The sequence below is a fragment of the Pristiophorus japonicus genome, chromosome 13 (genome assembly GCF_044704955.1).
Source record: "Pristiophorus japonicus isolate sPriJap1 chromosome 13, sPriJap1.hap1, whole genome shotgun sequence".
Classification (NCBI taxonomy): domain Eukaryota; kingdom Metazoa; phylum Chordata; class Chondrichthyes; family Pristiophoridae; genus Pristiophorus; species Pristiophorus japonicus.
The window spans coordinates 20,131,151-20,157,122 of record NC_091989.1 but is presented as its reverse complement, the minus strand read 5'-3'; the positions used below and the strand labels follow the sequence as shown (position 1 = coordinate 20,157,122).

The following is a 25,972-nucleotide window of genomic DNA, read 5'->3' as shown; positions in this document are numbered from 1 at the left end:
TAAATCTGCTTTTGACTTGGTCTACATGCCTCCGGCAGGTTTTGCCATTGTCCATTTGTACTACCAGTAGCCTGTTTCCTTCCTTACAGTCCTTGCAAGCCATTTGGGACCCCTGCCATAGTTTAGTACAAACACTTTGTCCCCTATCTCATTCCATCTCCCCCTCGAATTTCTGTCATGGTACTCAGTCAGCTTACGGCGCTTTGCCTCAATGATTTTGTGCATGTCTGGGAGGATTAATGAGAGCCTTGTTTTTAAAGTCCTTTTCATCAACAGTTGCGCGGGGGGGATCCCAGTCAGTGAGTGCGGACGAGATCTGTATGCCAGCAGCAGTCGCGACAGGCGACCCTGCAGCGTGGAACCTTGGATTTTAAGCATGCCTTGTTTAATGATTTGCACTGCTCTCTTGGAGGCTGGCTTGAACGGTGCCGTCTTGACGTGATTTATGCCATGGTCAATTATAAAGTCTTGGAATTCTGCGCTGGTGAAGCACGGACCATTGTCACTGACCAATATGTCAGGGATTCCGTGCGTTGCAAACATGGTCGCGAGGCTCTCCACAGTGGTGGAGGTTGTGCTCGAGTTTAAAATGGTGCATTCGATCCACTTTGAAAATGCATCTACAACTACGAGGAACATTTTGTCCATGAATGGGCCCGCATAGTCTACGTGCACCCGCGACCACGGTTTGGTAGGCCAGGGCCAGGGGCTCAGTGGGGGCATTGCTGAGTTGGGCACAAATGGTGCACCTTCGGACGCAGAGCTCCAAGTCCGCATCAATACCAGGCCATCAGACGTGGGATCTGGCTATGGCCTTCATGAGAACGATCCCCGGGTGCTCGCGGTGGAGCTCCCGGACAAATGCCTCTCTGCCTCGCAGAGGCATGACTACTCGGCTGCCCCACATCAGGCAGTCTGCTGTAGTGATAGCTCATGCATGCACCTGTGAAAGGGTTTTAATTCCTCGGGACAGGCATCGCGAGCCTCTGCCCAGTCACCGGTTAGGACACATCTTTTTACTAAGGATAACGTGGTGTCGCTGGCCGTCCAGGCTCTGATTTGGCGAGCCGTCATGGGCGAACCTGTGGACTCAAAGGCATTGATTGCCATGACTATCTAACAGTCCTGTTCGTCAGACCCTTCTGTGGTCGCCAGGGGTAGCCTGCTGAATGCGTCGGCACAGTTGTCTGTGCCTGGTCTGTGCCTTATGGTATAGTCGTAGGACGCCAGCATGAGTGCCCACCGTTGAATTCGCGCCGAGGCGTTGGCGTTTATTGCCTTGCTCTCGGATAGGAGGGACGTGAGGGGCTTGTGGTCGGTTTCTAACGCGAACTTGGCCCCGAAAAGATATTGGTGCATCTTTTTGACACCGTACATGCACGCGAGCGCCTCCTTCTCTACCATTCCGTACCCGTGCTCCGCCCGCGAAAGTGGAGGCATAAGCTATGGGTTGTAATTTGCCCGCACTATTGACATGTTGCAAAACGCACCCGACCCCATATGCTGACGCATTGCATGTGAGAACTAGCTTTTTACCTGGGTCAAAGAAAGTCAAAACACTGTTGGAACACAGAAGGTTGCGTGCCTTATTGAAGGCGCGTTCCTAGGCGTCCCCCCAAAACCAATCGCACCTCTTCCTGAGTAGCACATGGAGAGGCTCCAGCAGCGTGCTTAAGTTCTACATAAAGTTCCCAAAGTAATTGAGTAGCCCGAGAAAGGCGCGCAGTTCTGAGACATTCCGGGGCCTGGGTGCCAGGTGAATTGCTTCTGTTTTGGACTCTGTTGGGCGGATTCCATCAGCGGCAATCCTTCTGCCCAAAAATTCAACTTCGGGTGCGAGAAACAGGCACTTGGATTTCTTGACTCGTAGGCCTATCCGATCCAACCGCTTTAGTACTTCCTCCAAATTATGGAGATGGGAGTCGGTGTCCCTGCCCGTGATAAGTATGTCGTCTTGAAATACAACCGTCCCCGGGATGGACTTGAACAGACTCTCCATGTTGCGCTGGAATATGGCAGCTGCTGACCTGATGCCGAATGGGCATCGATTGTACATGAAAAGGCCTCGATGTGTGTTGATGGTGGTGAGTAGCTTGGCTTCCTCGGTCAATTCTTGCATCATATACGCAGATGTGAGGTCTAATTTTGAGAAAAGTTTACCTCCAGCCAATGTGGCAAATAAGTCCTCCGCTCTGGGCAGCGGGTACTGGTCCTGTAGGGAGACTCTGTTTATAGTAGATTTGTCATCCCCACAGATTCGTACGGATCCATCAGGCTTCATGATTGGGACGATGGGACTTGCCCAGTTGCTAAATTCCACAGGTGATATAATGCCTTCCCGCAGAAGCCTGTCTAGTTCATGTTCAATCTTTTCCCTCATCACATAGGGTACAGCTCTGGCCTTGTGATGGACCGGTCTAGCATCCTGTGTGATGTAGACTTTGAATTTGGCCCCTTTGAAAGTGCCCACACCTGGCTGAAAGAGATGTTCAAATCGCTTTATAACTGTTGAGCAGGAGGTCCGTTCCTCTAATGACATGGCATGGGAATTATCCCATTTCCAGTTTAGTTTTGCCAGCCAGCTTCTCCCCAGCAGTGCTGGGGGGTTTCCGGGGACAATCCAGAAGGGAAGTCGGTTCACTGTCCCTTTGTGTGTGACAGAGAGCATGGCGCTGCCGAGGACTGGTACGATTTCTTTGGTATAGGTCCTTAGTTTGGTGTCGACCGTTGTGAGTTTTGGTCTGTCTCTTTTATGCAGCCACAGTTGTTCAAATTGTTGAGCGCCCATGAGAGATTGACTCGCTCCTGTATCTAGCTCCATGTTGACAGATATCCCGTTGAGTAGGACCCTCATCATTATAGGAGGTGTCCTGTTGTAGGAGCAGCGGCCATTGATCATGTTTACCTGCTGTACATCGGTGTCCCGAGTACTGTCTCCACCATCTTTTGGTCCGCTTTCCGACCCATCCGATTCATATACCAGCCGAGCTGCCGTTTCTTTTGCACATGCGGGCCAAATGCCCTGTATATTCACAATTTCTGCAAACAGCCTGCTGAAATCGACATCCCCTTGACGAGTGCCCACCCCCACACCTCCAGCACAGACCTGTTCCATTGTTCAAAGTGTTCCCAAAGAATGAGCTGCGTCTGGCTGATCTCTCTTGAGCTTCTCTCAGTTTGTAGTTGATTGCTCGCATTGTGGGTTGATGAGGTGTGAACGGCCGTTCCTGTGGCCCTTGATGGCTTCTGCCTGCTGTCGAGAGCCTGTTCTCCCGGTTTTGTCTCGTGTGTGGGGGTAGCAGCTTGTTTAGTGCTGTGAACTTCTTGTTCCGATATTTTGTTAGTTGTCGTACCTGCATTGTAAATCAACTTCGTTTCTTCTTCCCCTACCAAGAATGTCTTTGCAACCAGTGCTGTTGCCTCTAAGGTCAGGTTCTTGGTCTCTATGAGCTTTCGGAATATGCATGCATGGCCTATTCCTTCAATGAAAAATTCTCTCAGCCTTTCTCTCCTCAGTTCATCGGAGAACTCACATAAACTAGCCAACCTCCGAAGTTCCGCCACGAAGTCGGGTATGCTCTGGCCCACACAGCGTCTGTAGTTGTAGAACCTGTGTCTGGCCATGTGTCGGCTGCTCGCTGGCTTCAGGTGGTCTCTTACCAGTGTGCTCAATTCTTCAAACGACTTGCTTGCTGGATTCTCGGGTGCCAACAGATCCTTCATTAAAGCGTATGTTTTCGAGCCACAGCTGGTCAAGAGATGGGCTCTTCTCTTGTCTGCCTTATCGTCGCCTAACCAGTCTTTGGTTACAAAGCTTTGCTGGAGCCTTTCTATAAAGTCCTCCCAATTGTCTCCCGCATTGAACTTTTCATCTGATCCGTTGTTCGCTATTCTGTGGATTCTGTAATCCCGTAACCCGTCGCCACTGTAAAGTCCTGTCCCCTCAGTACAGATTCACACGAGGCATGTAGTGAAGTCAAGGTCACTCTGGACCTGCACCTTTATTGCACAGCTCTGGAATGCTGCACTTGCCTGAGACCTGTCCTTATATACCTGTCTCTTGCAAGTGCACCCCTGGTGGTAAGGTATGCTGGTGGTTACAGGTCATATCTTATTACAGTCATGTATAGCATGTCAGGATACAGTTATATATAATAATGTAAGATACATGACAATAATAACTTGCTGTGTAGATCTATTCCCCACATGTCACCTCTGGTTCTTTTGCCAATTACCTTAAATCTGTGTTCTCTGGTTATTGACTCTTCTGTCAGTGGAAACAGTTTCTCCTTATTTACTCTATCAAAACCCTTCATGATTTTGAACATCTCTATCAAATCTCCCCTTAACTTTCTCTGCTCTAAGGAGAACACCTCAGCTTCTCCAGTTTCTCCACATAACTGATGTCTTTCATCCCTGGTACCATTCTCCTCTGCACCCTCTCTAAGGCATTGACATCCTTCCTAAAGTGTAAGGGCCCGAATTTGGTGAAGGCCCCCGCCCGCCCAAGTGCCGCCTAAAGGACTGCCGAATGTCGCCGAAGTACCTGACAGTACTTTGGGCGGGATTTTCATGAACAAGGTCCCTCGAAGGCCGGCGGGTGGCAAAGGAGGGACTTACGCCGCCAATCTGGGTGGCAGCCGGCGGGAGCTCCCAATCTCGGCGACAAAGGCGCTTGCCGTCCAAGTACCGCCGAAGATGGAGTCAGGCCCAGGGAGGGTCGAAGACCTGCAAAGAAAAATCAACGGCAAAAAAGACCATCGGAACACCTTCAGGGACCCCAATCAGGTAAGTCGCTTTGAAAAAAATATTTCAAAAATGTTTACCAACCTTTTTTTTTAAGATCTTCAATCTCACCGTTGGGGATAGACCAGCCTCCAGCCAGTGGTCCATCCCCGTTCTGGCGCTGACTCCCACCCACATGAATATGGCATCTCGGCAGGCGGGAGTCCACCTTCGCCACTCGGCCGTCCGCTGACATCAGCGGGCGGTTCCTGGCGGTTCTCCCCTCCTGCCCGCTCTAGCCCAAATTGAAAGTGGCACTGGGCGGAACCTGAAGAGGAATGCGGGCGGTGAGTCCATCAATTTCAGGCCCCAAGCATCTATCCTACATTTCTATTATTTTGTGTCTTGTTCAGTCTATTTAAAAAAAAAATGCTTTCACAGCTCTCCTTAAAAATCAGCGCAGTACTGAGCCATGTGGATGAGGCAGGTCTCAGGTTTGATTGGTGATCAGTGGGAATGGTGGTTGGCATATGTGCCCTTGAGCTAAGGTTAGGAAAATTCAGCCAAACTTCCCAGTCGTCAATGAATCCAGTGGATTTCAATAACACCCATGGTTAAACTAGTCTGTCAATATTCACTGTCTACCCACATATAAGTAATTACCACATGGGCTGTCGGCATTTGTGGAACTGTACCTCAGTAACAGTCACTCCGTTGTCCTCCCCATAGAATTTAATTAAAGATTCAAATAATACACACATTCTGAAGCACAGGCAAAAGCTTTACTTAGATGTCGAGCATTTTGTTGTCACAATACTTTGTGCCATTAACATGTCCATCTTGCTTACACAAGTAATTAGGAGCCTCTTTGATTTGAGTTCCTTGGTGTTTCCTCTATATTTGTGCCCAGACACACCTGTAATCGGACTCCAAACAGATTACGTGGTAGGAGCGGAATCGACCACCAGAGTCCCTCGCTGCCAGAGCTCTCGGAGAGAGGTTCATCCAAGAGCGCTTCACATGAACCATACCCAGTACACCAGCATTCCCGCAATCATTTTCACCACCATCTTTACTACACCATCCGATTACCTTATTTCAGTCCCGCTTTATGCATCTTGCCCTCATTTCACGAAAATATAAACACACCAACACCAAATCCAGAACAAAAAATGATTCAACAACTCAAGTCCATTGGATCTAATAGTTAACAGAAATAATTAAGAAACACCCTTGTGCCAAACCTTAGTAGCTGTCGTCTGCACTCGTTTACATACCTGAGTGCTCCTACAAAGTGTTTCCCCAGTGGCTGCAGCTTGGGAGATAGAAGGTTGCTCAGCTTCCTTTGAGAACACTTCAGATGACTGTGACGGGTAAACTCGTGCATCTGTGGGCCTTGAGGGCTGGGATGCAGACTGCACCATCTCGATGTTGGCCAAGACACTTTGACCCAGCTGGCTGTGGTACTAGCAAGGGCACTGGTGGAGAGGCAGGCATGCTGTCTGTTGTGGTAGACAATCTTAGCTCATTTAAAAATTCTCATTTTGGTTTTAAAATCCCTATATGGCCTTGCCCCTCCCTACCTCTAATCTCCTCCAGCCCTACATCCCTCCGAGACTTCTGTGCTCCTCCAATTCTCGTCTCTTGCACATTTCCGATTTTCATCGCTCTATTGGTGGCCGTGCCTTCAGCTGCCTAGCCCCTAAGCTCGGGAATTCCCTCCCTAAACCTCTCCATCTCTCTACCTCTCTCTCTTTTTAAGATATTCCTTTAAACGTACCTCTTTGACCAAGTTTTTAGTCACTTGTCCTAATGTGGCTCAGTGTCAAATTTTGTGAAGTGCCCGTGAAATGGCTTGGGACATTTTACTATGTTAAAGGTAGTGCTATATAAATGCAAGTTGTTGTTGTCATAGCACCCAACTGCTACCTGGTTGAGATTAGCAAATAATGGGAATTGAACAATGGACTGTTTGGTCAGAAAGGTTCATCTGTCAGTGCGTTTACTGAAAAGGCTAAGGAGTGGGGGTAAATCAGTTGCGTTTAACCAAACCTGGATATAACAGGATTGGCCTTGCTCATACTGAATCGTTCAGAAAATTATTGGAAATTAAATATAATTTGGTTAACTCAGAACCATCAACAATGTACTTGATTAAAGTTGTAGAGCTGTAAACTAAATTTTATCTCTTAGTAATTAAAGACTGGCTAACAAAATCACACTCTTAGAAAACGCTAATTTCAAATCCACTTTCTTGTGTTTTGTTAGTAGATCGTAACTATGGATGAAACAGGTGCCGTTTTCTCCCACGTTTATGTTCATAAAAAAAGCTTGGGCTCCATAGCAACCCAACATAACAACACTGGACACATAAGATAGAAAAGTAATGGTGCTGCTCACCACAAAGGCAGTACACTGCAGAAATAAAATGTCCTCACTGAAGTCAGAGGGATGCCTAAAGGTCCTGAATCATTGAGAGAAAATAGGGGCAGCCTGGGAGTCCCTGGCCAAAGACCACCCTAAGTGGGGGACGTGCATCCAGGAGGGCGCTGAGCACCTCGAGTGTCGTCGCCAAGAGCATGCAGAAATCAAATGCAGGCAGCGGAAAGAGCGTACGGCAAACCTGTCCCACCCATCCCTTCACTCATCGACTATCTGTCCCACCTGTGACAGGGACTGTGGTTCTCGTATTGGACTGTTCAGCCACGTAAGGACCCATTTTTAGAGTGGAAGCAAGTCTTCCTTGATTCCGAGGGACTGCCTATGATGATGATGAGTGAGGGGATACAATAACATTGGGCATGCAGGCAAGTTTAAAACAATATTTACAAGTTTCCAGTTTGCAGGTCTAAAGTTCACAAATACAACTTTTATGAACAAAGATCGGTGAATGTTTCAGGAGTAGATCCTTTGTCGGAAATGGAAATGGATGACAAGATAAATGAGTCCCTTAATCACTCTGAGTAAAAGAAAGGAGAGGGTTAGTCTCTTCTCTTCCTCTTGTTTATTCTTATTAAGAGTTCACTTATCTCCCAGTTTCCAGTTCTGACAAAAGGCCCATTTCAGAATTCCAGCATTTGTTTTTTTCGTTTTATGAACTATACGCAGATTATTTCTTCAATTAAATATAATTGGAAGGCACGGTGATCAACACAGTGATGTTTCTTCTCTCAACTGAACTCTCTTGTGAAAGTTTCTTCATCATGGCTGCTTTAGGAACAGCTGGGAAAACACACGAATTCCCGAAGGATGAAGGGAAAACCCTGACCAAAAGTGAATAACATCTTAACTTACACTCAGACATTGTTACAAATTTGCAAAAAAAAGTTATTTCTTAGAAAGGGGTTATTTCTCACCATTCTGTCGACCCACATCCATTCAGACTCACCTGCACAAGCTGTTGAAATAAGTGACAGGATTGATTAACTTGAGAGTTCAGCTGCCTGACAACAAATTCAACAATTATCACGAACACAGATGCACATAGAACCAGTTGACTTCCTACATGGAAACTATGCTTCAATCAGCCAGGATAGAATTGAGTAGTTACCATGCTCAATGGGAAATGCAATATGGCACTTTAACTGCTCTTTTACTCCGACACCAAACTTTAGGAGTCTGTTTAATATTTGACATGCTTTGATGTACTATTAACACAGCATTATACTGTCACATTTTTTTAAACAAGTACATAGTGAGACATCACACACCAGCCTTCCCAAAGAGGGACAGGAAACCCACCTCCTCCACTTTAAATCCACTACCACCCCATTTCCGCCGGACAGAGAGAGTTAAAATCTCTCGTAGATTATCAGACCACAGCAGCCATCACAGTTGATCGCAATCTTATTCTCACCCAATGCCCACACACATGCACTCTCCAGTGGGAGTCACTGGATAGCAATCGGGAGCAGGAACTCTGGCCGAATTCCTCCTCTTCCTTCACCCAGGGCGTATGAAACAAATTGTAGCACTCGTTAGTGCTTCAGATCAGCAAACTTAGCACAGACCAAGGATAGAACCTGGGCCTTTCCTGGTCTATATGACTCAGTATCACACTGAATGATGAATGTTTGCATTGAATCATCAAGGAAGACTTTAGGTTGAATATACTCTGTATTATGAGAGCTCCAGTTTTGCAAAAAAATGATTGTTAATTAAAATAATTTCTCAGCACCAGCTACACACCAGGCTTTACGACTAACAGTGCCCACAGCTAAGATATTATTTCATTTGATAAGTAACAAGCCGGTGTGTGTCAAAGATGAGCAGAATCTTTGAGATTAATTCAAGCATTCGGCTCCTGCCTTCTGCTTAAACTAATGCTGGCATTTCTTACCAGCTCTTCTCTTTATTACTCCCTAATCAAATAACATTTTCATTCAGCAATATAGTAGCAGCCAGCTTGGTGCTCAGAATGAAATGAGTTAAATTTCTTGTCATGTTAGATACATTTCAGAACTGCTGGACGGAATTTGTTTTCGTTGGCCTAGAAATTGGCTTAGGTAGAGCCCGTTGTTTGGGCGCTATGGGTGCAGAACTGTGTCCGAGCAGTGCGCACACGCTTCTGGTGCAGGCCATGCTGGCCGCCATCTTGGTGAGGGCGGTAGGGTGGCCATTAGGAGCGCGTGCAGGAAGTATGGTAAGTTGGCAGATTGTGACGTCAATCAGCGTGCAATGCTGATTTGACGCCGGCGCTGCCATTTTTGTTGTTATCGGTGTTACTGACGGCCTGTGTTAACCTCACACATCTGAACGCGCATACAGCGGCAGGAAGGACCCCTCACCAGTGCAATTTAAAGGGACAACCTTCACGTAATTTGCTTTTTGATTTCTACTGGGCTCTGTGTAAGTTTATGGACCTACCTGTTTGGAGCTCTCTGGAGTTGTTTGAAGTTGGTGAGGTGACAGGGAGTGGTGCTGCACGTGGAGAAGGCTTTCGTTCTGACTTCACGGGTTCTGGCCCGACCACTTGCTCCCAGTCATGGGTTCTCAACTTGGGGTCCGCAAGAGGATTTGCCAAGGTGTAGGCAAAAGTAATACTTTTTTTTGCCCTAACACAATATGGCATATCCATTCTCAAATCGACACTGCCCCACAGTGTGTATGCGGTATAGTAAGGTCACTGAAAAGTGGACGCTGATTGGAAGCTATCAGCAACAGCGCAATGTTTAAATAAAAGCACCAAGTGCCAGGGGTGGATTCCTGAGCAATGAACTTTCCTATGCCTTTGGCTCCTGCGGGTGTATCGGGGAGCAGTTCTTGTGCGATACAGCATTTGAGGTCAGGTTGCTGGAGTAACCTGGCAACAGGGTTTTATTAAAGAGGAGCCTGGAGCCTTCATACAGATGGTGGGCTTCATGCACGGGTGCCGCAATCTTGCTCCAAGAATGGTTACACAGCCAAGGGAAATCCTTCCCGAGGCCGCTTAGCTTCCAACCGTTGCCACGCTCCAGGAGTACTAGATCGTGGAGAAGCGATGGATTCCGTCATTCTTCGCCGAAATAGCGGAAAGACCAGTTGCAACCTGAGGGACCGACTAGAGAGGGATTTACAGCATTTGTCAGGGGATGTTTGTGGGGTGTTAAGAGCCAAATGAGGGTCATTGCTCCTTTTTGGAGGTCAATACAATCATTGGCACGATCCTATTGCTATTTGAATGGCCTCCTTCTGAGCTGCATTATTCTATGATTCTATAATTCTATGTTTGAAAAAGGCAAGTCATTATAAAGCAGCACATCGAAGTGAAGGATGCACCTGGAGACAGCCAGAGGCATGTGGGAATAGTCTAAGCAACTCACTTTGAGAGAGTAATGCCGTGACTTCTAGGTACCAGTTCCCTTCTGGGAGTGGGGTGATGTTGATGGTTGCGCCCCTTTCTTTCATGGGATGTGGGCATCGCTGGCATGGCCAGCAATTATTGCCTATCCCTAATTGCCCTTGAGAAGGTGGTAGTGAGCTGTCTTCTTGAACCGCTGCAGTTCTCATGGTGAAGGTACTCCCACAATGCTGTTAGGGGGGGAGTTCCAGGATTTTGACCCAGCGACGATGAAGGGATGCCGCTCTATTTCCAAATCAAAAGGGGAACTTGGAGGTGATGGTGTTCCCAAGCGCGTGCCTGCTGCCCTTGCCTTTCTAGGCGGGTTTAGGAAGAAGACTTGGCGAGTTGTTACAGTGTATCTTGTAGCTGGAACACACTGCAGCCACGGTGCGCCAGTGGTGGATGGGGTGCCAATCAAACGGGCTGCTTTGTCCTGGATGGTGTCGAGCTTCTTGGGTGTTATTGGAGCTGCACTCATCCAGGCAAGTGGAGAGTATTCCATCACACTCCTGACTTGTGCCATGTAGATGTTGGAAAGGCTTTAGGGAGTCAAGAGGTGAATCACTCACCGCAGAATACCTAGCCTCTGACCTGCTCTTGCGGCCACAGTATTTATGTGGCTGGTCCAGTTAAGTTTCTGGTCAGTGGGAACTCCAGTAAGTTTAATGGGTGAATTCAATGATGGCAATGCCATTGATTGTTAAGGGAAAGTGGTTAGAGTTTCTCTTGTTAGAGATGGTCATTGCCTGGCACTTATGTGGCGCAAATGTTACTTGCCACTTATTAGCCCAAACCTGTATGTTGGCCAGGCCTTGCTGCATGCGGGCATGGGCTGCTCCATTATCTGAGGAGTTACAAATGGAACTGAACACTGTGCAATCATCAACAACCATCCCCACTTTCAAACTTATGATGGCGGGAAGGTCATTGATGAAGCAGCTGAAGATGGTTGGGCCTAGGACACTGCCCTGAGGAACTCCTGCAGTGCTGTCCTGGGGCTGAGGTGATTGGCCTCCAACACCTATAACCATCTTCCTTTGTGCTAGGTAAGATTCTAGCCAGTGGAGAATTTTCCCCCTGATTCCTATTCAATTTTACTAGGGTTCCTTGATACCACACTCATTCAAATGCTGCCTTGGTGTCAAGGACAGTCACTCTCACCGCACCTCTGGAATTCAGCTCTTTTGTCCATGTTTAGACCAAGGCTGTAATGAGGTTTGGAGCCGAGTGATCCTGGCGAAACCCAAACTGAGTATCGGTGAGCAGGTTATTGACCAGGAAATTCATCCAAAATGCAGCTACATTGATCGGGGGGGGGGGGGGGCAAAATCAGGTGTTCCACACCTGTGCTTGGCCGCTCCAAGTGAAAACTGCTGCGTAAAAAAAGCAAGGTTAAATGCGGTTGCACAGAGGCCTGCGTATGTTTCAGGTGCGGCACTATAGGTTTGCGCATGCGCAGTTCCATATATGCACTTTGAGCAGAACGGGAAAATGGAGGAGCAGGAAGAATGCCAAAGAGCACGCCGCTTCTTAGCCATGGCCGCTGAAGCACTGATACATACCATGGAGGAGGTGGCATGCCTTGCATCCACCTGGAGGAAGGAGGCCTGTGCTAAGAGATTTCCGGAGGCTTTGGAGGGAGGTGGCACAGGACGTCTCTGCTAGAGACACGGTGCCGCGAACTGCGACCCAGTGTTGCAAGAAGTTTAAATACCTCACGAGGGTCGTCAGGGTAAGTACCCTTTACATTGATGCACCCCTGCCATGGTTGCAAAATCACTGTCTCACACAAAGTAAAGTCTTTGAGGAAGCTGCCCCTTCTTTATGTGTTCCAGACCATGGTGTGGGATGGTGAAGCCACCTGAAAGCTGGAGGCTCAATTCACCAGCCATGCCCCGCACATTCGGGCGTCACAGATCCTCTTGTCTCCTATTCACTCTCACCCCTCCTCGCACTAGCCTTTGACTCTTGGTATGCGTTTGCCAAACGTCACCCTGAGCCGCAATCCTGGGTGGCTCTCACCTCCTCCGTGGACGGTGCTCCTCCTGGTGTGGCTTGCCAGGCTCCTGTTCCTCGCTCGCCTCCTCCCGATGTGAGGCTGCAGGTCTGCTTGTGGGAGATGGCGTATCTCTCCCAGCACTTCCTGACGGAAGCGCATCCTTCTCACACACTGCTCCTCAGAGAGGTGGAGGTATGAGCATTGCTTCCTGTAACCTCCTGGGGGGGGGGGTTAAGGCTCCTGTCCAGATATCCGCGGCCTCTCCTCATTCATGGCCCTGTATGGTCAACAGCCCTTCTCTCTTCATGCCGCCTAACCACAGCATGGAGTAGGCGACAATGGCGAACTAGTAATGCACCCATTAAATTATTTCACTCAAGCTGTAAGGACCCTGTAATGGCAGATGAGTGCTCAGATGTAAAGTCAGAGGTTCACACAGCCTCCTGAGTGAAAGCATGCTGCTCAATGTGCCCTCCGATTTATCACCCTCCTCCCTCCCTTTCAGTACGCTGCACATAGCGCCAATCGACCGTGGGACCGCCTGGTTTTTCGGGCATGATTTGGGGCGGATGTTAAGCGAGGCGTTTCCACCTAATTTTGCAACCAGGGTGCTAGCGAGATGTTGCACAATGACTTACGCATGATTTGAATAAAACTACAGAGCGAGGCGGTAGCGTTTAGCACGTCGCAAAACCCGCACCAAATTTCCCGGCGGGGCACCGGAAACTGGCCGCCCGGGCGGTCAGCATTTCAAGACACATTACTGCTTCTCCGGGGTCCTAACAGAGGTACAATGCAACCAAAAATCCAGCCCTATAGGTCAGGTTGAGAATATAGTTGCCCTCTTCTATTTTCTCGCTTCCTCTCCTACAGTTCTGACTCATGCTGGGGTACAGAACTATAGGTACTTGCAGCCCTCTAGTAATTCCCTACATTTATCTATAAGTTTAGGCAATGACTGTTGACAGGTCAGTCATCCATGAGGGCGTTGAAATTCTGGCTTAACCCTGTCCTCACTTGACACCCACCACACAGTTTCCAACAATGGTCACTGGAGTGGAATTCTGGCTGATTTTCCCCCCTCCCTTGTGTAAGAGTACTGAGATCAATTCCAGTAAAACTCGACAGCCACTCTGCCTGGGACCAGATACTTTGACAGTCAAACCCGAGAACTTCTGGCCCATGTGGCTTAATTACATGCTGACTGTGGCAACTGCGCCATTGGAGAAGCTGTACTACAGCTTTAAATGTAGTGAATCATAGAATTCCCAAGCTCGGTTTGAAAGGCAGTTGGAAAAAAACAAAGTCACATTATGAAGCATCCGTGACCTTTAAGTAATTATTAAAGTCTGAATCTTTTGCATGTGCAGCCTTTTAATAAGGTTCCATTACCTCTCATTATACGTAAATGCAAATAGATCCAATTTTCATTTTATATGTTAGTTTGATGGCTCGTGCTTCTGTAACAGCAGGATTCAATTACGCACGGGTTTCATCTGCAATATGGAGCAAACACATTGCCTGGGGAATTACTGCCTATTGGGTCCTATGAGTAATAAGAATTGTTAAAGCTGTAATGATAGTTAAAAGTTTTTTAACTATCATGTTTATAAATTGCACTTGCGCACATGGTTATCCTGACGTGTTGGCATATTCTGAACCCATTTGAGAATTAAAATCTCATTTTACTTTCAAGAGCACAGTAACATTAATTTACTTACCACATTTGTCACTCATTTCTTTTCTCACAATGTCTTTCACTTCTTCTTCCTACACACAAAGGATAAAAGTATAAAGAAAGACTTGCATTCATATAGCGCCTTTCGCAAGCTCAGGACATCCCAAGGCGCTTTACAGCCAATTAAGTACTTTTGAAGTGTAGTCACCATTGTAAATGTAGGAAATGGGCAGCCGATTCATGCACAGCAAGCTCTCACAAACAGCAATGAAATAAATGACCAGATAATCTGTTTCAGTGATGTTGGTTGAGGGTAAATATTGCCCATAGTTTAGGGCTCAACTCTATCAATCACAGTATTTTTGCTGAAGGCACTATGCTGTCAAACTGGGCCATTGTTCCAAGAGCACTTGCAGTCCTTCAATCCCTCCCTCAAGCAGCCATTCTTTATATGTGAGCTCAGACAGTTCGAGCTGTCAGCTTATTTATTGTGGGGTAGGGAGCCATCACATTCAAACTCAGTCGTGCCATTAGCTGACATTCACACAAGTGCACTTTCAAATTGGTCATTGAATAGAACTCGGAGTAAAAATCTTGGCTCATTTTTACTCTCTCTAAGGACTATAACCACCCGCCCAACTGAGATCTGCACAGACTGGGGATCAAACCTGGGGCATTCCTACTCTGAATAGCTCAGCACCATGTCACACAGTTTACCCATTGAACCATTAGGGAATCCCATAGATTTTCATTGCCTAAGTGAAAGAATGAAGTATTAAGATAATCAAATGTAAAATTAGAGTACTCTCTCCTGCCTTGTCTGTCATGTATTCAACTATCATTGTAACCCATGTATAAGCTGACCTAAGTTGTACACCTTGAGAACATTGACCACAAGGGGTGAACTTGTGGGAGACAATCCTAACCTGGACTTTCAGGTATAAAAGGGGAAGCTCCACCCACCTTCATCACTTGAGGTCTTGGTAATAAAGGTAACTGGTCACAGAGTGACCTTCTCTCAAGTATGGGCCTCATGTGCATTTATACTGTATAGTAAGGACATATCATTGGTGACGAGAAACTGTGATTTAAACCACGCAAGCATGGCCACTAGCAGCATAGAAGAGAGGTACTGTTTTGGTGATGATTGGGACGACTTTATTGAGAGACGACAGCAAAGTTTTGTCACTAAGGAATGGTTGGGGCAGGATTCGGCCGACAAACGCAGGGCTCATTTCCTGACGGTTTGTGGATCCAGAACGCACTCCCTGATGAAGGACCTTCTTGTGCCAGAGAAGCTGGCGGACAAGACTTTCGAAGAGCTCAGTAAGTTGATCGGGGAACACCTTAAACCGGCGAGCAGCATGCACATGGCAAGACACCGGTTTTACACGCACCAGCGGCAAGAAGGGCAAAGCGTTCCAGACTTCGTGGCAGACCTCCGGCGACTGGCGAGCCTATGTAAGTTCACAGATGCATGCAGAGCGGAGATGCTGCGAGACTTTTTTATTGAGAGCATCGGGCACGCTGGGGTTTTCAGGAAACTGATTAAGACCAAAGACTTGACCTTGGAAGCAGCGGCTCTGATAGCCCAGACATTTATCTCAGGGGAGGAAGAGACTAGAATGATGTATGACAAAAATCTTGGCTCAAATGCAGCGAACGACCAGGGAGTCAACATTGTTAACGCGGCACACAGTTCTCTAGGCAGACAAGGGCAATCGGACATGCCCCAGCATGCAGTTGAACCCAAAGGGGGAAATTCAACATAGACAATGGCTAGCTGAATGGCGATTCATACCATCGCAATGGACAATGCGGCCAGTAAAAACCACTCGGAACACAAGGAAAAGTGTAGGCAGCTCCTTCTCGCACACAGTGAAAATATTATCACTCACAGAGCGCAGAGACACAGAATTGGCCTCAATTCTTTTATCACAGGCGGCAGAAACTATCAGTCCAACAGTGATCTGAAGTGGCTGAGTTACATTGTGAATCTTACAGCCACATGGAGCGGTAGGATCAAATGCTGTTTCATCATTGAAACAACTCATTGGATATATTCAAGAGGGAGTTAGATATGGCCCTTACGGCTAAGGGGATCAAGGGGTATAGAGAGAAAGCAGGAAAGGGGTACTGAGAGAATGATCAGCCATGATCTTATCGAATGGCGGTGCAGGCTTGAAGGGCCAAATGGCCTACTCCTGCACCTATTTTCTATGTTTCTATGTTTCTAATGGGGCCATCAACACCTGTTAATGGTGCACTTAAGAACAGTCACAGAGACAGTCAGGGACGATCGACTGGTAATGGACCTTTTGTTTCCAACAATGGGGCCTCCAGCTCATGCTGGAGGTGTGGAGGCAAACATCCAGCCAGAGCTTGCAGGTATCAGCAATATACCTGCAGAAACTGCAACGTCAGCGGTCACTTGGCACGTATGTGCAGGAAGCCTGCAGCCAGGTTGATGTACGAGGAGGATGGGCCCGATGTAAGCCCTACGAGGCCAAATGAATACTGGGGAAATCGCTGGAAGTTGAAGTTCAGCGAGTTCATGTGGAGCACATATACAGTTCATACACCAGGGCGTCACCGATAATGATGAAAGTGCTCCTCAATGGCATCCCAGTATCAATGGAGCTGGACACGGGGGCCAGCCAGTCCCTGATGTGTATCAAACAGTTCGAAAGGTTGTGGGTGTCCAAGGCCAGGAGGCCAAAATTATTGCCGATTGACGCACAGCTACAGACATATACAAAGGAGATCATTCCGGTGCAAGGCAGCGCCACGGTAGTCGTGACCCACAAAGATTCGGAGAACAGGTTGCCACGCTGGATTGTCCCGGACGACGGTCCCGCACTACTGGGGAGGAGTTGGCTTGCTGTCATGAACTGGAAATGGGACGACGCAATGCAATTTCTTCTGTGGAGCGAGTATCATGCTCACAGGTCCTGGACAAATTTGATTCAGTATTTCAACCCGGCATCGGCACTTTCATGGGGGCCAACGTAGTGATTCACATAAACCCGGACGCCAGACCAGTACACCACAAGGCCAGAGCAGTGCCGTACGTGATGCGGGATCATCTCGCCAGTCGAATTCAGTGACTGGGCGAGCCCGATCGTGCCGGCACTCAAGGCGGATGGGTCGGTCAGGATATGTGGCGATTACAAGACCACCATCAATCGGGTGTCACTCCAAGACCAGTACCCGCTACCAAGAACGGAGGACCTCTTTGCGACACTGTCCGGTGGCAAACGTTTTTACAAATTTGGACCTGAGCTCAGCTTACATGACCCAGGAGCTGGCGAGTGAGTCAAAGAAGCTGACCACCATCACGACACACAAGGGGTTGTTTGAGTATAACAGATGTCCGTTCGGGATTCGTTCGGCCGCCGCGATCTTTCAGCGAAATATGGAAAGCCTCCTCAAGTCGATTCCAAGGACGGTGGTTTTTCAAGACGACATCCTCATCATGGGTCGTGATACAGAAGAACACCTCCACAATCTGGAGGAGGTGCTACACAGACTGGACCGGGTAGGGCTGCGACTGAAAAAGGCGAAGTGCGTCTTCTTAGCTCCAGAGGTAGAATTCCTGGGGAGGAGGGTAGCAGCAGACAGGATCAGACCTACTGCGTCCAAAACGGAAGCGATCCAGAGAGCACCCAGACCCTGTAACACGACGGAGCTGCGTTCATTCCTGGGGCTCCTGAACTATTTTGGTAACTTTATTTCCAAATTGAGCACGCTGTTAGAGCCGCTACATGTGCTCCTATGCAAAGGTCGCGAATGGGTCTGGAGGGACAGCCAGGAATGGGCTTTTGATAGAGCACGAAATTTGTTATGCTCCATCAAACTGTTAACGTTATATGACCCGTGTAAGAAACTTGTTCTAACGTGCGATGCGTCGTCCTATGGGGTCGGGTGTGTGTTGCAGCATGTGAATGCCAATGGTCAGTTACAGCTGGTAGCTTATGCCTCCAGAAGTCTGTCCCAGGCAGAAAGGGGCTACGGGATGGTAGAAAAGGAAGCTATAGCATGTGTATATGCAGTAAGAAAAATGTACCAGTACCTGTTTGGCAGGAAATTTGAACTGGAGACAGATCACAAACCCCTAACGTCCCTTTTGGCCGACAACAAGGCTATAAATGCAAATGCATCGGCCCGCATACAGAGGTGGGCACTTACGTTAGCCGCCTATGACTACACAATTCGGCACAGACCGGGCACTGAAAACTGCGCCGATGCACTCAGCAGGCTCCCACTAGCCACCACTGAGGGGGCAACTGAGCATGATGCTGAGATGGTCATGGCTGTTGAAGCTTTCGAAAGCGAAGGCTCACCTGTGATTAAAATCTGGACAAATAAAGACCCACTACTGTCTTTAGTTAAGAAATGTGTCCTGAATGGGAACTGGGCAGCCACGTAATGGGCATGCCCTGAGGAAGTTAAACCATTTCACAGGCGCAAGGATGAACTCTCGATTCAGGCCGATTGCCTACCGTGGGGAAACCGAGTAGTCATGCCCCAGATGGGCAGAGAGGTGTTTATCAGAGAACTTCACAATGAGCACCCAGGCATTGTCATGATGAAGGCACACATTTGGTGGCCAGGGATAGATGCAGACCTGGAACTTTGTGTTCGCAGGCGCAACACGTGTGCTCAGCTGCGCAACGCACCCAGGGAAGCCCCCCTTAGCCCCTGGTCCTGGCCCGCCAAGCCATGGTCACGCATCCATGTGGACTATGCAGGTGCTTTCATGGGAAAAATGTTTTTGGTTGTAGTAGATGCCTACTCCAAATGGATTGGGTGTGCCATTTTAAATTCAAGCACATCCTCTGCCACGGTAGAAAGTCTACGGGCAATGTTCGCCGCCCATGGTCTACCGGATGTCTTGGTCAGCGACAATGGCCTGTGCTTCACAAGCACTGAATTTCAGGACTTCATGGCAGACAATGGAATCAACCATGTCAGAACGGCACCGTTCAAGCCGGCCTCAAACGACTAGGCAGAACGAGCAGTGCAGATAATAAAACAGGGGATGCTCAGAATCCAAAGGGGTTCCCTACAAAGCTGCTTATCACGCCTCCTGTTAGCCAATAGATCCCGACCACACTCGCTCACAGGGGTTCCACCCACAGAGCTGCTAATGAAAAGGACGCTCAAAAGAGCTCCCTTTTATGCCCTAAAATGAAAGAAATCGTTGAGAGCAGGCGTCAGTCACAGTGTGACTACCATGACAGGAATGCGAGGGCGCGATGTATTGATGTCAATGACCCTGTTTTTGTCCTTAATTATGCTGTAGGGCCCAAACGGTTTGCAGGCACTGTGATTGCCAAAGAGGGGAATAGGGTTTTGGTAGTTAAACTTACCAATGGACAAATCTGCCGCAAACACGTGGATCAAACTAAAAGAAGGTTCAGCAACCCGATAGAAGAAACAGAGGAAGAACACGACCTAAAGTTTACTCCACCACAGGTGACAGAACACCGGAACCAATTGGAGGCGAGCCCAATCACTGTGGGCAGTCCGGACAGGCCTGAGGCACCGCAAACAGCAGACATTCAGGCCAGCGCCCAACAACCGGAGCCCCAACTCAGGCGCTCTACAAGGGAGCGTAAACCACCAGAGAGACTTAACCTGTGATCCCAATAAGACTTTAGGGGGAGGTGATGTCATGTATTCAACTATCATTGTAACCCATGTATAAGCTGACCTAAGTTATACACCTTGAGAACATTGACCACAAGGGGTGAACTTGTGGGAGACACTCCTAACCTGGACTTTCAGGTATAAAAGGGGAAGCTCCACCCACCTTCATCACTTGAGGTCTTGGTAATAAAGGTAACTGGTCACAGAGTGACCTTCTCTCAAGTATGGGCCTCGCGTGCATTTGTACTGTATAGTAAGGACATATCATTGTCAATCTGGGCTTGATTAAAGGGCCTGTTTCATTTAGATGTTATGTATTGCAGTGCAGGGCAGCCATTAATGGCAAATGACATTAACAGAGGGATTGAATGGTACATTGCTCATTCACCTCCAGAACTTTGGTTCTAATCAAGCCGAGAAAGTCACCTCTCTGTTTGAGCCGCGAAGGCCCTTTTTGAAAGAGGTTTCACCAGTGTCAGTCGTATTTCTTGTGGGCACATATGAGGAGAGACTGGATCAACTGGGCCTTTATACACTGGAGTTTAGAAGGATGAGAGGGGATCTCATAGAAACGTATAAGATTCTGACGGGACTGGACAGGTTAGATGCGGGAAGAATGTTCCCGATGTTGGGGAAGTCCAGAACCAGGGGACACAGTCTTAGGATAAGGAGTAAGCCATTTAAGACCGAGATGAGGAGAAACTTCTTCACTCAGAGAGTTGTTAACCTGTGGAATTCCCTGCTGCAGAGAGTTGTTGATGCCAGTTCATTGGATATATTCAAGAGGGAGTTAGATGTGGCCCTTAAGGCTAAAGGGATCTAGGGGTATGGAGAGAAAGCAGGAAAGGGGTACTGAGGTGAATGATCAGCCATGATTTTATTGAATGGTGGTGCAGGCTTGAAGGGCCGAATGGCCTACTCCTGCCCCTATTTTCTATGTTTCTATGTTTCTATGAAGATGCCAGGATACTTGCTTTTTGCCTGAAAAGTGGACCAGTGAGTAGTACACTGTTGTTGCAACCAGTAGGCGACACTGGTCAGCTCAAATTTATTGGCCATGAGTAGCTATAGTTTGTACAACTAAATGGCTTGCTAAGCCAGATCAGAAGGCCTTAAGAGTCATCCACGCAATGTGAACGAGAACCAAACAGCCTAAGCCTAATGATTCCCTTTCCTCAAGAACATTACTGAACCGATTGAACCAATGTTTATGGCAAGCCAGCAGTTTTCATGATCATTTTTATTGGTGCAATCCCACAATTTACCAGATTTATTGAGATCAATTATTCGGCTTGCCATGCTGATATTTAAACTCAAATCCTTTGAGTTGCTAATCCAGTATAACCACTATACTACTATACCTACTGTGGCCAGGTTGGTAGCATTGGGAAGGCCAGTTGTGTACTATTGGGTAAAAATCAGGAGGAAATGGGAGGCTGTCACAAATGTATTTGATGTTTACAACGGCCAGAGAGAAAGAGGAGACTTTTATCCCGAATACTGTGGATGCTGGTAATACGCAATAATAAGAGAAAATGCTGGAAACACTCAGCAGGTCAGGCAGTATTGTTAGAGAGAAATAGAGTTAACATTTCAGGTTGATGACCTTTCATCAGAACTGGAAGAATTTAGAGAATTAACAGTTTATAAGCAAGTAAGAGCCAGGGATAAAGGGGTTGGGAAAGAGGATGGGGGAGGCGGTGGCTAGGTGGAGAACAAAAGGGCAGGTCTGTAATAGGGTGGAGGGCAGGAGTGATTAAGTGACACACTGTGCTCCTTATCTCTTATCTAAGTTTACTTACCGAAAGTCCAGGATCTCCTTTTTCACCCTTCAAACCAGTGGAGCCAAATTCTCCCTGCTCAAAAGGAAACAAAATGATTCAGTCGTGAGCAGTTCCACGTTTAACACACTGATGTATCTTCGCTCTTGTTTATGTTGTCCCACATCAGTCTCCAAAATAAAAACTGAAGAAAGCTCATTGCACTTCAACCATTATACAGAACCATTTTACAGCACAGAAAACAGGCCATTTGGCCCAACTGGTCCATGTTTTTATGCTCCACACGAGCCACCTCCCACACTACTTCATCTAACCCTATCAGCATATCCTTCTATTTCTTTCTCCCTCATGTGTTTATCTAGATTCCCCTTAAGTGCATCAATGCTATTCGCCTCAACTGCTGCTTGCGATCGCATGTCCCACATTCTACCTATTCTCTGGATAGATTAAATAGATTACATAGAATATGCAGCACAGAAACAAGCCATTTGGCCCAACCAGTCCATGCTGGCACATGTTACATTATTTTTCATGATGTCACAACATTCCAAATGGGCATGAAAATAAATAAGAAACTGGGTATTGAAGTGCCCATGGTCAGCAGGTAAATACAATGTCGAATTGAGTCATCCAGAAGATCCTAGGCTATTTTCCCAGTGTGTCCCAAATTAGCTGATCTCCATAAGTGATTAGCATCAGCACCCCTGAGCTAAGAGAATGGAATAACTCAGGATTCCCAACAACTTACCCTTACGTAGCACCTTGAACAGAGCATTACAGTTTGGAATCAGACTTGAGCAGAAATAGGAGGTGGGGCAGGAATGGGACTAGGGGAAGTGACTGAGTTTGAAGGTCAGGTGAGGTGCAGCAAGAGAAAAGTGTTTAGGGAGAGCATTCAAGAGTGTGACTGGACTGTGCATTTGCCCAGGGAGGAGAGACCGGTGGTGGAAGATGATGTGGTCGACCATGCCAAAAGTCACATAGGGATTGAGTAGGATGAGGAGGATCATGCACCATGGTTACAGTTATTTCTGCTCCCTGTTTAGTGACCTATATTGGAATGTGCGTGTGTGTGGACTCCTGAAGGAAAGTTCCCTTGGTTATTAAAGCACTGAAGGGTAGATTTTGACTTTGTGCGATTGTGTAAATTGGTAGCTCGTTTTACATCTCTCTGGATTTTTATTTTTATTGACTTTAACGAAAATAAAAATCGGGAAAATGTAAAACGGGGTACCAATTTGCTACCACTGCTTTACACTATTGCACAATGTCAAAATGCCTGGAACTCTTTTCCCTTTCCTTGCTCAATTTAATCTGCTACTTCTCCCCTTGTAATCTAGTAAAGACAATACTCTTCTTCCACTCCCCCTACTTTATGCTGGCATTCCATTCCCATTCATCCTGTTATTTTTCCTGCCCACACTCTCAGTTAATGCTTAATCTTCTTTCTTCATCACAGCTTCTACCTTCTTGCCTCTGCAAAACACAGCTCCTAGCTTCTGTACCCTTCCCTCTCCCCTTCATTACCATCCATTTGCCTATTTGCTTTATTGCCATCCATTTCGTTCCCCTTCATTGCCAGCTATTTCCTCCTTTCCTCTCGTATTGCCATTCAGTTCCACCTCCAATTGCTATCCATTTCCCCCTCAATTCCCATTCTATTCCCTTTTCACTGTCATCCATTTACCTACTTCCCACTCAGACCTGCTACCATCTGAGCCTGGCTTTTAATGCATGAGACCGGATCTCTCTCTCTCTTGTAAGCGCTGCCCCCAATGCCAGTAGCAGGGATTGTGGCCTCTTAGTACTATAGATGGAACTCCTGATCTCTCAAGAGTTACTTCCTACAATACACAGAGGCCAAATCCCTGCCAATCGTGCTGGGAGCAGTGCTGAAAGGAGAAAGGGATGCAGTCCAGTGCAATAGAAGTCAGATTCACGCAGGAGTGGAACAATGGGGAGAGAGGGATCTCGTCTGCACTGATTTTTTAAAATTTAGAAAACATTGAAAAACTGACCAGGCCCCCAAAATATTGATGTCAACATAAAACACTGACAGTTGACATGTATGCCTACCGACCCCAGCAAGTTAATGTAGTTCCAAGCCAACTCAGTTTTCCAGGGTTTTAAAACCCAAGTTTCTCATTAGTCAAGTCACGACTTCTTGATTTATAGTGTCATCCTTCCGATTCTTTTACTCTCTACAGAAAGGTTTTACCAGGGAAAACAAATTGCTCAGAGTTCTTACTTAAAAGGGCCATGACTTTAATGGGTCACAACTTAAAAGGGCCATATTATAATTTGTTACCTTATTAGTATAGAGGACAGACCCCATCAACACCTGGGTGTATGGCCTAAGATCAAACACATTGGCGCAAAGTGATCTTTGGCGTTAGAGTTGATCTGGAACGAAATTGGATTTAAAAAAAAAATAAAATTTAAAAAAAAATTTAAAAAAACACAACGCCTCCTGTGATTTCCTATTTTTAGCAAATGTAAAACATGCAAAAATAAAGCACAGTGCATGTGATGAGGGTGAGTGGGTGGCGGAAGGTATATACTTAATTGGTCATGGAGCAGAATGAGAATGTACAGAAAGAGCAAAATCAGCCAGTATCCTCTCCTTTTATGAAAGTTGGAAAGGAAGGGGGATGGGGGGGGGTCATTATTGAACTTTCAATTAAATATTTGAACATCACAATAAAGTGCCACGAAAGTTGAATGTGACACTAATTGGTTGCATTCTGCTGTTTTGTGCAATGATTCATTCTTTACTGTAAAATACTGAGACTGCCAGTGCGTGCGGTTTGTTCACTTGGAAATAAAATAACAAGCACTCGCTGGGGGAGGGGGAGCAGGGGAGCCGAGTGACTGCATGAGTAAAAATCTTTGAGTCCACTTTAGCAACTTGTGTGATCATGTCCATTGCAAGGATGAGCAACAGGCTCTGATCTGATGCATCTGCCATCTGTTATTTTTGAATTACTTTAATGTAATTAGTTTCATTTTAAAACACCCTCTTCCACCTGCTAAATGGAAGTGGGAGGCAGCAGGACTAAAGTAAATGAAATATTTTTATAATAGGATGAAAACGCTAGATTGGATAGAATCGATTTCGGAAAAGATTAAAGTTAAAGTAAAATACAGGACTAAAGAAGAACCTCGATTAGCTACACTCCAATTATCCGCCTACTCCATTACCGATCAGAATTCTAGTGGGACAACAAAGCTCCATAATATTTCATTTGATTTTTAACCATATAACGAGATAATTACTGATGCTGAAGACCATTTAATATATCTGTTGAAAATAACAACCACTTTGTTACCCTGGTTGATATTGGAATGAGTTTTCAACCGAAATTCCTTTCTATTACCGTAACCACCTATTTCCACATCACCCAAGCACATTGCACCACACCCACTGACACACTTCCCACTCTCTTGCAGGACAAGGTGGATCATAACTGGAGGTAGCCGGGGCTACCCGCAGGGAGACAGGTGCTCCTGCATGACCTAACCCCCATGGAGGAGACGGTGCTGGACATTATTGAAGCAGCCATTGCTGAGCTCGTGGCCATGTGCCACGGGGCTGAAACAATCCAAGATGACGGTATCCTCATACCTAATCCTCCTTCTCACATCCCACTTCCCTTTCATCCCACAATCTCTTCTGATTTACAAGCTGCAGATGGTGTACGCATGCACCTCTTGCTTCCGCCCCCATCCCCTCACCACAACCCTACCCTTGTGCCTTTCTCCTTTCGGATAGCCAAGCACTGCAACCTGGCCAGATTTCATACTCGCAGCCATCAGCTCACATCCCGACACTCCGTGTACTTTAGTGGATAGGTTAGATACAGGATCTGCACGAGGTGAGACACCAGGCATGAGTGGCCTGGAGCGAGGGCTGGGGGAAAGGGTAGCACAGGTGCCAGATCCCCGGTGGGTGAGGTCGCACAGTGTTCTGCTGCACAGGACTCAGGTGAGGACTTTGATGGGGTGACCTACAGAAGAAGGCAGCTAATGGATATGCACAATGCACAATGAAATGCTTTGTGCATTGGCCTGAGTGCAATGTCCAGTAGCATGAAGGAGTCAGCCACCAATCTTGCACAGGGCTTTGTGCAGAGCTCGGAGCCCATCCTTTCCAGCATGGAAACGATGGGCAACTCTATTAGCGCACTTGTGGACCCAACCATGATGCAGAGTTTGATGGCCGATGTCTCAGCTTCCATTGCAGCACAAGCAGAAGCCACCCAACGTCTGAGTGCTGCAGTTGAAGCTCAGACTTCTGTTATCCACGCTCAGACTGC

At 47.1% G+C, this 25,972-nt stretch overlaps 1 protein-coding gene across 1 annotated transcript in view; it reads right to left on the bottom strand.

Annotated features, from left to right (window-relative positions):
* col7a1l (collagen type VII alpha 1-like) overlaps positions 1 to 25,972 on the bottom strand; it is a 505,550-nt gene that overhangs the window by 65,426 nt on the left and 414,152 nt on the right. Inside the window, exons 91-92 of the mRNA XM_070898381.1 lie at positions 21,678 to 21,734; positions 14,267 to 14,315 (exon numbers count right to left, since the gene is read on the bottom strand). Of these exons, the coding sequence (XP_070754482.1) occupies positions 14,267 to 14,315; positions 21,678 to 21,734 (106 nt within the window). The remainder of the gene's footprint in view (positions 1 to 14,266; positions 14,316 to 21,677; positions 21,735 to 25,972) is intronic.